At 54.5% G+C, this 12,297-nt stretch overlaps 3 protein-coding genes across 3 annotated transcripts; 1 reads left to right on the forward strand and 2 right to left on the reverse strand.

Annotated features, from left to right (window-relative positions):
• Positions 1-504: 504 nt before the first annotated feature.
• Positions 505-1,890, forward strand: ETH_00032000 (uncharacterized protein; the record flags this gene model as incomplete). The annotated part of the gene is made up of 3 exons (XM_013378062.1): positions 505-747; positions 1,141-1,329; positions 1,798-1,890. 3 exons carry the CDS (start codon positions 505-507, stop codon positions 1,888-1,890), a joined length of 525 nt encoding a protein of 174 aa, XP_013233516.1.
• A 1,691-nt stretch (positions 1,891-3,581) lies between these two features.
• On the reverse strand, positions 3,582-6,932 carry ETH_00032005 (DnaJ / zinc finger (C2H2 type) domain-containing protein, putative; the record flags this gene model as incomplete). The annotated part of the gene is made up of 5 exons (XM_013378063.1): positions 3,582-4,985; positions 5,195-5,343; positions 5,511-5,637; positions 6,185-6,439; positions 6,744-6,932. 5 exons carry the CDS (start codon positions 6,930-6,932, stop codon positions 3,582-3,584), a joined length of 2,124 nt encoding a protein of 707 aa, XP_013233517.1.
• A 1,190-nt stretch (positions 6,933-8,122) lies between these two features.
• Positions 8,123-11,034, reverse strand: ETH_00032010 (uncharacterized protein; the record flags this gene model as incomplete). Its single annotated transcript, XM_013378064.1, has 2 exons — positions 8,123-9,537; positions 9,882-11,034. 2 exons carry the CDS (start codon positions 11,032-11,034, stop codon positions 8,123-8,125), a joined length of 2,568 nt encoding a protein of 855 aa, XP_013233518.1.
• Between the last annotated feature and the right edge of the window lie 1,263 nt (positions 11,035-12,297).

The raw sequence follows: 12,297 nt of genomic DNA on the forward strand, positions 1-12,297 counted from the left end.
TGCTCCTGCAGACGTTTTGTTAAGTCAGAGCAGGAATACCTTGGGGGAGCCTTTGCACTCTAGGATCGAAAACCGGAGCGGCCGTTGTAACTGCTGCAGCAATCGCTCTGGCTGCCGCTGCTGCTGATGATGATCCAAGCCTAGCGACAACCGTACAAACAATGCGAAAGCGCAGGTTTACTTTTAAATTCAGCGAAGCAGGCAGCATTTACGGGACGACTCCTACGACAGCGCACAGCAACAGTTAAGTTGACCTGCAACAGGACAAGCAGCATCTACCGCATATACAGCAGAGTAAGGAGCACCCAGAATACCGCCAGTGGCGGAGCCAGAGTAGTTTACAGAGCCCATTCATGGTGAAGGGCGCTGTGACAGAGGTTCTTGTAGCAGCAGGCAGGAGCAACGGAAGCCTCAGCAACAGCAGGAATAGCTTCAGAGTACTCCAATTAACGGACCCCGGCACAGTGTTAAACACTGCAGTTCTGATTGCTCCCTTTGGGAAAGATGAGTGACAGTGGCAAGAGTGGAGAGGCTCTTTGCTGCGACAGCAGCAACGACGGGAAGAGCAACAGCAGCAGCAAGAGCGAGGAGGCGGGAGAGGCTCACGGTTCTCCATCTGGGGAGTGCTTGGTTTGTTATGAGGACATAACGGAGGACAATTATTGCGAATATCAAGCTCCAGGAGACAATAGGTGGCATCCTTGCTTCTTTTGCTACCCCTGTGTGCAGCAGCTGCAGCAAACACAAGTAAGCAGCACACGAGCTTCCTCCTGCCTCTGTCTCTGTTGTTGTGCGTTCGTCCGTCTCTGCTGTTGCTGCTATGCCCTTGCCTTTCCTTGTTCTCCCATCTTTTGCTATATTAAAGGCGTGTCGTTGGACCTCCCGCCTGTTTACTGTTTTCTGTGTTTCGTTGCGTTCGATGCTGCTGCTACTGCTTACTTCTGCTGCTGACCTTTGTTGCTGCTTCATTGTGGTCTTGTTGCTCCTGTCTGCGGCTACTGTTGGTGCTACGACCTGTAGCCTTACCTCATAGCTTCGTGGGATACACTTTTGCTGAGATGCTATCCCTGATAACTCGCCCCCATTGCATCTTCTGGCGCACGTGTTGCTGTACTTCTGCTGCTGCTGCTGCTGCTGCAGTTTCAGCGTTATTGCGACGGTGTGTCCCGCTCCACCTGCGCGAAGGAGCAGCGGGCGCTGCTAACCCGTGGGCCCCCCGTAAACCTGTGGGACGCGCATGCGTTTCCGGTCGCAGACAAGTCAGAAATACAGCAGCTCTGGGTCGCCAAAGACAGGCGAACAGCACCAGCAAAGCTTGATGGGAGCCTGGTGAGCAACAGAGGCAAATAAAAACCAACACATGCACAGGCGCGAGTAAACTCTGGAAAGCACTAGAAACGAAACAGTGTGGCAGCAGAGTCAGAAATAGAGGACAGATAGGCACGCATATAGCGCGCAGACGTGGTGGAGGAAAAAGGTGAAACAGCACTACACAACACGCAGCCAGAATAGCAGAAACAGAGGCCGCAGGCCTTAAGTTCGCAATTTTTTGCTGTCAGCTGCCTATCTTTAGAATGGCTGTAACCAAGCTTGAGGCTGTAGTCCTGCTTGCCGCAATATGTGTACACAAACGCCTTTTGCTCTGCGCCTCCTTCCGTGTGCTCCTGTGAAATGCTGTTCGCGGTCATTTGGACGCTCACTGCCTCACCTGCTGAGTGCCCAGCTCTGTAAGCAGGGCTTCTGGTTGATTGCTTTGGCTCCATGGATGGGGTTTAGGGTTTGTGGTTTGCGTTGCAGACGGGCGAAGCGCGGGAGAAGCTTTGGAGTGAGCTTCGAGCCTTTCTGATAGAAGACGAGAAGACGGAAGATCCAAAGAAACCGGATAGCTAGCTACTGGGTCAGTGAGCTAGCTATGCATACGCCCAGCCAGTGAGAGGGACAGCTAGCTAGCCAGTTCGGCGTCTAGGTAGCTGGCTACACCATTGACGGCGCAGGTAGAGGGACTCGCAGCCAGCGGTCTCGCCAAGGACAAAGCACTGGAGTTATGTGCCGGGCTATTTCGCCTCCTTCGCAGCCATCTCAGCAACCTGCACAACGGCCTGCCTCGAAATAGCTGCAGCAGCTGAGCTCCCAGCAATATGATGACCTCTCAAGCGGGGCAGTCACTAGTTAATCGATGTGATTCCTTGTTATTTCGCCAGCTAGCTATTTGGCTAGGAGGCTGGACTGCCTCTCAAAAAGCTGCTACTTTCATTGTTAATCCCCCACATAGGTGCACTGCCGCCAGTTTCCGAAGCTATTGCTAGCTGCCCACTTTGTGCTACCTGCCGCTGCATGCGACGAAGTACACAAGCTGCAGCGGCAGCCCCAGCAACAGAGGCAGCGGACATTCTAGCTCCCATACTACTGTTGGCTTGCTGCTGCACCAGCACATCGCAGCGAAGCCCATATCTGTGTGGTGGCAGGCTCTTGCCGTTGCTGTAGCTGCTGCCGCGGGGGCAGGCAGCAATGCCTTCTTCTGCTGGTTGCCATTTTATTCATTCCGGCATCCCCTGGTGTCTCGTCTGACCTTAAAGACTAGGGATTGGTGGCTTGAAGCCAGAGGCCGTGACCACCAGCTGTGCAGCACAGCTGCACCAGCACATGACTCACGACTTCTTCCTATTTGAACAGTTGCTGAGCACAGGAGCGGCACTTTTCGCACTCTTTGCCAGCTTCGTATCTAGCCAGCCACGTAACTAACTATATGCACCCTTAGCTTGCAAACAACGACCAGCCCCCTTGGGCCATGCTAGGAGACTCTAGGCTCCCTCTTCTGTGTTTTCCAGCGAAGACGACGGCGAATTCTGAAGTGGCCTCTTAGGCGTTTTGCTGATTCTTGGCGTTTCTTTGCAACCCTTTGCCGCTATCTGTTCCTCTACGTGTGGCTACTACCGGTTGTCCTCTTCATCTATGTAGTCCTCAGTTTGGTTCTGTATTTCCGTGCGAGCCTGTTTGTTACGCTCAGTGCTATCTGGCTGCTGCTGCATACGCTTCACTGCACTTTGCCTTGTCTTCTACATGTCTATCTAACCTTTTCTTACTCGTTCATCCCTCTGCTTGCGATTCAAAAAGCGGAAGCAGGCCGCTGGTCAGGCAACCATCCTTGCCCACGCTACCCACAAATAACATTTGCAGTTACTGCTGCAGCTACTGCTGGAGCTGCTGCTGCTTGTCCATATGACTAGTGCTGCTGCAGCTCCTGCGAATTTTGCCGCTGGATCCTTGCTGCTACTGCTGCTGCTTGAGGCACTGTTGCCTCAGCTGGGTTACGCAGCGCGTTCGCCCGCTATAGCAACACTTCCCGTCCAACGCAACACGACAATGACTGACACGCATTATCCACGAAGAGCAGCAGAAGAGCTGCAGGAAATGCTGCAGCAGCGCTGATAATGCATCGCAGCAGCATTAGTAGCAGCAAGTGAAGGCGGTGGCGTTTCTCCTTCCTCATCCCGCGTAACTGGAGGTTAGGTACGCAAAGAACCGACTGGCACGGCGACCCTGAAATGCGTTGCTGCTCTGCTGCTGTGGTTCTTGCCCATTCATTTTTTGCGTCCTTTGCCTACAGCGACAGGTTTGAGAGCGGCGTGCCCCTTTTCTTTGATGTGGCTGAATAGTGAATTGCGTGTGGGAAACACGGCGCCACAAACAGTGCAAGTTGTATCCTTTGCTGTTGTTGCTGCACTCTTGCCCTTACTGCTTGCTGTCGCACGTGCTGGCACTGCAGCAGCTGGTGCAGCTCCAGGGTCTTCCGTGAAGCGATCCAATTCCCGCCTCTGCCGCCCACTTTTAGAGCGGCTGCCGCTGCTTGCTGCTTCTGGCTGCGCCTGCTGGCGTCCACGGCGCCTGCGTGCGCCCCTCTGCGTCTCGGCATCGCTTTGGTTGTTGTCTGAATTAGTTGCAGCAGAGCAAGCCGCTGCAGCATCTGGGTTTTCGCCTTCTTTTTGGTCGCCTGTTACGCTGCCACCACTACTACTACTGCTGCTGCTGGTGCTATCACGGCGTTGGCCCCTTTGCGACTTCCGCGACCCCGCAAGCCTGAGCAGCACCTCATCCGCGTCATCTTCGCTGCTGCTGCTGCTGCTGCTGCTGCTTTGGTCAACTGAGGAGCTTTCATCGCTGCTTTTATTCCTCCTTTCTGTGCTTTTGTCTGAGCTGCCTCTGCTTTTGTTGCTTTGGCTGCTCTGTGCGTCTGTGTGGGCTGCTCCCTCGGAGGCTTCCTGCTGCTCTTGCTGGTGCGCTTGTTCTTCGCAGCATTCGGCTGCTGCCAGGCCTCCTCCTCCGCCTTGTTGATGCTGTATTGCTTCCTGCTGCTGTTCTTGTTCCACGCGCGGAGACAGCGCCCCTTCTATATCAAGTCCCTCAAAATCCGCTTCTAGCTGCTCCGCCAGCCGTTTGAGGTTCTTCTTGTGCTTTAAAGACCTAGCGTGGGCTTCATACTGCTGGGCACTGCGAAAGTCTTTCTCACAGACTTCGCAGACATATATCACTTTCACTTTGTTGCTGCTGCCCTTCCGCTCCTGCTGTTCCGAGGAACCCTCCGTTGCAGCCGCAGCAGCAGCCGCCGCAGCCGCTGCAAAGCCAGTCGTCCCCAAAGATCCGAGGCGAATGGAGCCATCACTGGGCCCCGAGCTGCAACTCGCATACCATGCCTCGAATGCCTCGTCTTCGGTCCTTTTCCTTCCTTCTTGATGCTGCTGCTGCTGCTGCTGCTGCTGCTTGGCGGCTGTCTCTGTCTCTGCTTCAGAGGAGGCACTGCTGCTCACCTCGCTGCTGCTGTCAGCAAAGGCGTGGCCTTGTTCCCGCAGAGCGCGACGCTCTGCTTTGAGGGCCTCGTAGTACTCCTGCTGCTGCTGCTGCCTCTGTTGTCGCAACAGCTGCTGCTGCTCCTGTAGCCGCTTCTGCTGTTCCTCCTTGGCGCGCTGCTCATCAAGACGTTGCTGTGCCTGCAGCACAAAGTGTCGCTAAACGAACAATCGTTAAATAATTGAGAAGCCAACAGTTGCCAACTTGCGGCAGACACAAACGCAGTAGCAGCATAGACAATAGCTGAAATCCTTGGCGCAAACCCTTGCCAAAAGGCAGCCAGCAGCAAGCAGCAGCAGCAGCAACAGCAGCAGCAACAGTAGCAATAAGCTGGGCAAACGAAGCATACGAGCGCCGCTTGTCTAGCTATGGCCCGAGGGTCTTTTTTCTTTATGTGCTGCGCCAGTCGCCTAACAGTATCATTAAATTCCTTTTTTGCATCTTTCCGCTTTTTGGCGTTCTCCCGCTCCATCAAACGGCGTTCGGGCCGGCTCGCCTCTGCAGTAGCAGCAGCAGCAGCAACAGGCGTTTCTCTTCTGCCGTTTGCTGCACCGGTCGAGGGCTGGAACGACTGGCGGAGCATGAGAATGGTGAGCAGCAACAACAGCAGCGCAGCAAGAACAGCAGCAAGCGCAGTTGTAGCTGTGCAGTATAGCCGGAGGTACCTGCCATATCCCTGGGCGACCACTGGTCTGCTTCTGCAAAGTCTCTAACAGAGGAGAAGGAAGACCAGTAAGTGTAGAATGCGCCCACCTCCTCCCACCCTGAGGCAGCTGCGCCGAACGAGGGATACTGCAGCAAAACGCAGCAGCAGCAACAGCAGCAAAATCGCCAGGGCAAAGATTAAAAAAGAGTGAACGCATGGGCAAGTGGCCGCGTTAATTGTAGAAAAAACGGCGCAGAACACTGGCGCCTTAGAATACTCGGGCACACTGCAAGCAAAAGCAAAAGGAACAAAAACTGGCAGAAGGACTTCGACTCAGAGATTGTTGCAGAAGACAAACTACAAACCAGACACACTTGAAAACACAACGAGCGCACAAGTAGGCTGAGGAAAACGCATGCAGTCAGATAAATGGCAGGCCAATGTACAAAACAGCGGGCCTCTGCCTCTTGCTGCTTCTCTGTCTAGTCAATCCTTCGTTCTCCTTCAAGACAATTTTGTCTATAATTCCAAAAATAAAAATTTCCCCCACTCCCAGAGCGAATTCGCGCCGTGTGTCCCTAAGTCTGTGTCCAATGCGGTTCTGTGCATTGTTTGTGCGGAAGCTTTTGCGTTTATCTGTTTGTTTCCCAGTTGCATCTCTGTTTGTTTGGCCTTCTTTCCTTCATGTCCCACCTCTTCTGGGCTTTCCATTCCCTTTCGGTTGCAAAATTGCTTCTCCGCTTCTCCTATATCCACAAACAGCTGTCTGTACACCTGAAAGAAACCGCCGTCATCGTCTCCAAAGCCGTTGAAGCAAGTTGCTCTAAAAAATCCAAAGAGGTTTGTGCTGAAGCCCCCAGCAGCAGCAGAAGCAGCAGCAGCTCCCTGGGCCGCTGCGGCCCCCGAACCCAGTATTACATCTCTGTGTGAATCGTACCAAGCCCGTTCCTGGAAGCTCAACAGAGATGCATGCACAGAAGAAGCAGCAGAATGGAGCTGCGCTGGCGCAGAAAAGCATGTGAGAACAAAGCGCAGAAATGCACGCTGAGGTTTAGAGATGGGGGAGAGAAACTCTGCTTCTAGGCGCCTTGAGATCTTTCAAAAGATATGCAGCGACTCGCTCAGTTTGCGAAGGCACTCGAGCGCCTGTTTGGCCAATAAGGACCCCAACTCTTGGGTGTTCTACGAGTACACTTTGCCCCCTGGTGTTTTCAAAGAGCCTTCCAAGCCCCTAACCGTCCTGAATGCCCACCTGTGGGTCACTGAGGCACTCGTAGGCCTCCTGGAGCAACTGAAAGTTGTAGGTAGCTTGAGGGTCGTTTGGGTTTTTATCGGGATGCCTTTCTATGGCTGTTCGGCGATAAGCCTTTTTGATTTCTTCGGGAGTGGCCGAGAAGGATACCCCCAAGACAGCATAGTAACACTCTCGTGACGAAGACATTCTACTAGCACTAAAGCCTAATCCTTGAGCCTCTGGGCCCCGGTCCACGCCAATTTCGTCAAAAGAACCCCAAACTTTGCGCAGAGACTAGCGTAGTCCGAAAAAAACTGCTGCGCCCCAAATAGTCTCGCTTTGCCTCCTCTTTCTTCTGCTGCTGCTCTTAACCCTGCTGCTGCGTTTCAGGTCAGCGCAGGGAAAGCGAGACCCGCGACGGCGCTCCAAGCTGCCGCAACCAGGGGCCCCTCCCGCCCAAATGACCCCCTGATACTTGTCCCTATGCTATTAAAACGCGTAAATTTTCGGGTCAAGGCTTTGTTTTCAATGATACCAGCATGCAGCAATTGCGGGTCCCTCTTCTCCGTGGGGCCCCGAACAGCAGAAGCCCCGCTGCATCCTCCGATACCGCGCTCAGGAATAACGCGGAAAATAAAGATGAAATTTCGTTCAAATTCAAATTTAGAAGTCATTGCCAAATTTCCTTCGGTCCTCAGAGCTCACCGGCGGCTGCAAAAATACCCATAGAACACGGAGAGCCCTCGTTTGCGAGGCTTTTCCAACTAGTGCATGCTTAGATCGACTTAGCTCTAGTGGCAAGTAGTTTTTGTAAAATTTACTACATGAATTTTTATCAGTCGCTTAAGCGGCTCAAATATTTGTAACCTGGAGTTGGGGGCTTGTCTGGCCGAAGCCCGCAGCACCCACTGGGCGCTCAAATCTCGGCTTTCCTAAGCAGTTCAAAAGGTGGTGGGGTGTATCTGCTGGAAAAATCAAACTCCGGCCCATCGAATGGGAGACATCCTTTGCCTACAGCCGAAATGCAGCCTGCCCGAGCAGCCCGATCAGCTCTTTGGGGGCCACAGAAGCCGGCAAACAGCCCCCAAGGCAAAGGACCTTTTGGCTGTGGGCGCAGCAACATAGCCCTCTGCCTATTGGATGTGCTGCAGGTGCTTGTGTGATGCTCAAGCGGCTGTGAGCAATTTCAGCAAACCAACAGACTGTGTTGTCTTTTAACTGAGGCACTGGTAGGTTTGAAGCTCAGCAAAAGTAGAGGGTCTCTTGCATGGGCACAGTAAGGGTGCGTTGGGAAACAAATGCGATAGGAGACCCTTAAAATTTTAACGGTGCCTTTGCAATGTTCTTATACCACCTGCCCAGCGCATTCCCCTCGACAATTATACAAATAACACGAGCTACGAGGGCTTATCGGGCGAAAGAAGGCCCACAAAGGGGCCCCAAGACCCAACAGGGGTCCCCACAGAGGCTTCGTTGGGAGGTTTGTAACAAACACCCCCGCCGTAGTTTGTTACGGCAGGTTGCCTTGTCGGTGTTTCATTTTCCTTACTATGAACAGTGGGACCCTTTGGCCCCCCTTGAAGTCCTCCCTCCAAGCCCTTGTCTCTCACTGCATTCCTTCTCGGCGTGCTCTCAATGTTAGCTGTGTCTCCCCTCCCACTGCCGCTGCTGCTGCTGCTTGTGCTGCTGCTAGCTGGAACAGACGCAGCAGCAGCAGCAGGAAGGCCCCTGCTTATGACGTACCGCAGCTGTCTTAGTTGCACAGCCTGGCAAGCCAGCTCTTCTCTTGTTTCCTGGAGCGCCTTGTAGAGGGCGCGGCACTGAAGACAACCGGTTGGTATGTACACAAATGGTCTGGGGAGGCCCCCAGAAGAAGTCCCTTGGGGAGCTCCTTGAGCTCCATCCCGAAGGCTATCTGAAGAAAGGCTGCCTGAGCCAGCCCCTGCAGCAGCCCCAGAGGCTGGTGCTGCTGCTTGTGGAGCCGCAGCATCCGAACCTGGAGCCCGAATGCGCACTTTTTTGGACCTTTGCGCCCCTTGGGACCCCGGGATCTCTGGCGCTGGAGGCAGTTTGCGGGCCCTCCTAGCAAAGGCAAGGGTGGCAGCTGTCTGCCTGTAGAAGGTGGCTCCAGGCGCACAAAGACATATGACTGAAGTCCTGCAGGGGCCCCCTAGGCAGTCACTCAACAGGCGAGTTAGCTTGGACTCCCGCAAGCCCAAGTACACGGGCGCTTGCCGTCGGGGGGCCCCAGGGGCCAGCGAACCGGAGCCTCCTACACCTCCTTCGGCCTCACCACTCGGGGTAATAAGGGCCGCGTCCTGCTTGTGCTGCTGCTGTTTCTGCTGCTGCTGCTGCTGCTGCTGGGTCAGAGCCTTTACTACCTTTGACAGGGCGAGGAGGCTGCGGTTGATGCTGCCGCCTTCTCTTTGTGTAGCACTGTTTCCTTGCGCGCCCCCTGCCCCCTCTGAGCCTGCCAAATCCACCAAACTGAAGACAGAAGCACGCCGGTGGACTCGGGAAGAAACGCCCGCGCCGCTGCTGTCCGCTGAGGTGCCTTCCTCACTAGAACCCGCACTGGCGGCTGCTTCGGTCCCTGCTGCTGCTGCGGCTGCAGTAACTGCAGCCGTCGCCCCTGCCGTTGCTGCTGCTGCTGGTGACAAAACAATGCGAAGAACAGCATGGGATCGAGATGAGCGCGCATTTGCTGCTGTTTCTGCTGCGTGCCTCTGCTGCTCTCCCTTCTGCACCAGAGAAAGTGCCTCAGCCAGGCAAGACACGGGACGGCAAGTCAAAGAGCCCATGTCAAGAGTTCCTGCCACCGCACAGACGCAAATCTCTTGACCCTCAGTGAGCAGTTAATTCCATTCTTAGTTCAGACATTACTTGCAAGTTATTCACGTAAAGCTGGAATCGCTAGAAATCCGGCCAGCCTTATGGCACTGAATAAGTCATCGAGCCTTGTACGCACCGCCCGTCACACCATGGAAATTAACTGTTTTTGAAATTTCTGTTTAAGAAAATAAATAGGAATTCGTAACTGGGGTGAAGTCCCCAAGCTGATGGCCTGGTAGCTACGGAAGGCTGGGCAACCCCACACCTAGCTGTCTAGTGGTTCATTCGAAGGCACTGAGTTCAGAAATTAGGAAATAAACTGACCATCGGCTCTCTCACATAGTGCAATGGGCCTTTTTTGCCTTGCGTCCCAGGCTCCCCCCGCAGCAGGGCCTCCCGAGTTCCCCGCTGCAGCTCCCTGCAGCAAATCCGTGACAGTTTCCTGGTATACCTCAAGCATTGACAGGGACACCGAGAAGGGGTCACTTGCTGCTCTCTGGTCTCTCTCCCTAAAAATGTCTTTCAGCGCCAACTCTACAATCCCCTTCTCGCCGACCCTCGGGGGCCCCTTCTGTGGGCCCCCTCTTCCCGAACCTCTGTGAGGGGCCCCGCCAAACATTGTGTGTGTTTTGCCGCTCGCCGTCTGCCCGTAGGCCAGAACGGCTGCGTTGAGGCCGCCCAGCGCAGCAGCAACGAGGCCCTTAACCAGTCGGGCATAAACTCCGGCGTTGGATGCCTGTGGAGGGAAGACGCAGTCTGCCTCGAAACAGACATCTTTGAATCCGTCCCATATTCTTTGGGGCCCCCCCTGTCGCCCTACCCCACACGAAGGGCCCCCATCTTGTGGGGGCCCTCGCCGGGGCCCCAAATCCAGAGCCCACGGAGCTGCCAGCACCCAGCCGTCGGCTTCCCCTTCCCTGAGGGCCCAGTCAGCATCTGCAGGGCCTCGCCTAGCCCATGGGGGCCTTCTGACGCTGCGAGATAGGCTCCCAGGAGCACCCTCACAAAGACTCGCTAGAGAAGAGGTAGAGGAGAGCACCTCGCCGCCCTCCCCAGACGATCCTTCGGCACTTTGAGAGGCGCCAGAGGCGCCACAGACAGGCTGAGGGTTTGTTATGTGCTTTAGTGTTGGGGATGTCCCAGGAGAGGGTCCTGGAGGCGCCCCTGCGGAACCCCCTGGAGGTACCCCGGTTGAGACCGTGCTAGGTGAGGCCCCAGGGCGGGATGAGATGGGAGATACCGCCACAGGACGGAAGCGAACACCTACGAGAACTTGACGGTTTACATGTCGGCTACTGCTGCTGCTGCTGCAGTCACCGCTGCTTCCCTCACAGCCAGTGCCGCTGCTGTTGTGGCTGTTGTTGCTGGTTGCAGGTGGTTGTCTTAGTGGGGGCTTACTCGAAGAAGCCTGCCGTGGTAGAGGGCCGGCGGAGGGAGACTCCTCTGAACCTGTTTGTGCCTGCGTCGACTGAGTCATCGGCAGCCTAAACCTCAAACCACAAATGCCCTACAAGCCGTGGCCCTGCGCCCTATATCCCTGTGCCCCGAAATCTCGGGGGCACGCACAGGAGCTCAAGTTCCGATACGAATTCCGACTGTTTTAATGTAGGCTCCAAGGTTCGTTATGTAGGGTTCCGTGTTTCGGGGCTGCCATAGGCTACACCCCAACAATGGGCATCAACAAATCAGGAATGCAAGAAGAACTGAATGCTAGGCGGTGTTTTCGTGCCTCCATAAGCTAGATCTTTCAATTTGTGTGCGTTGGGCCGGGCATTTAAATGTTTATCGCTGCGAGCGTAGTTTTCCTTGCTGCTGGGTCTGGTGGGGTTCGTGTTTATTGCACGGCTCCAGTAGAGCCACAGCAGTTTCGGGACTTTGCCTCGTTCTTAAGTATTAAAGCCAATAGAACTTCCAAAGTCAGTTTCTCACACCGTTAGTTGGCAGTTTTCACAACGTGATCGAGGAGGATGAGCTGCGACCGTCAGCTAGAGTAGTTTGGCAAGCCTTTTGACACCCAAAACATGCGCAGTTCAGGGGAGCTAACCCTTGGGCGAAATCAAAAGTAGCTGGTTAAGAATTCCAGACATATTTTGAATTTGGTGGTGAGGGCAGCCACTATGTGGCCGCGACGTGGGCCACTGAAGACTCAAGAAAGTAAATGCTAGGGGCGGCGCGGCCCTCCTATGCAGCAGAGCCAAGGGCACTGAGCCTCCTACCCAATTAAATTGCCTTTTGTCCCAGAGCTGCACACACTGACCCCCGCAGATGCCGTACCCATTCACGGGGGAAAATCCACTTCGTTCCCTGCCTCATGTTGTAGTTTCTCTGGCAAAGCCTAATCAATGTTGCCCGACTAAAGAGACCTACTTGGAGCCTCTTGAGGGACGTTGTCATTGGCATATTGGTGACACGCCCTGTTTTAGCCCTGCCTACAGAGAAAAGCGAAGACAGACATATCCCCTTATACGGGTAGACAGTCAGTCAGCGTCCACACATGCGTAGGCTCCCTCCTATGTTTACACGCTTTCGCCCCAAAGTCTGTTCGCTTGTGTCTCTACTATTATCGCAATCCCACGCCTGAGACAGACCGTGAGGGTCTTCGGTTCTACACACTGTTGCGCTAGGACGCATGAGCCAGGAAATGACCTTGTTTGATATTACTAAAGGCGGCACAGCAACATTGACCCAACTGGGAGCACTTCCAACCTTTTACATCAAGGTTTTGTTCGGTACTAGCCAT

This window comes from Eimeria tenella, genomic scaffold, assembly GCF_000499545.2.
Source record: "Eimeria tenella Houghton genomic scaffold, Eth_scaff72, whole genome shotgun sequence".
NCBI classification, from domain to species: domain Eukaryota; phylum Apicomplexa; class Conoidasida; order Eucoccidiorida; family Eimeriidae; genus Eimeria; species Eimeria tenella.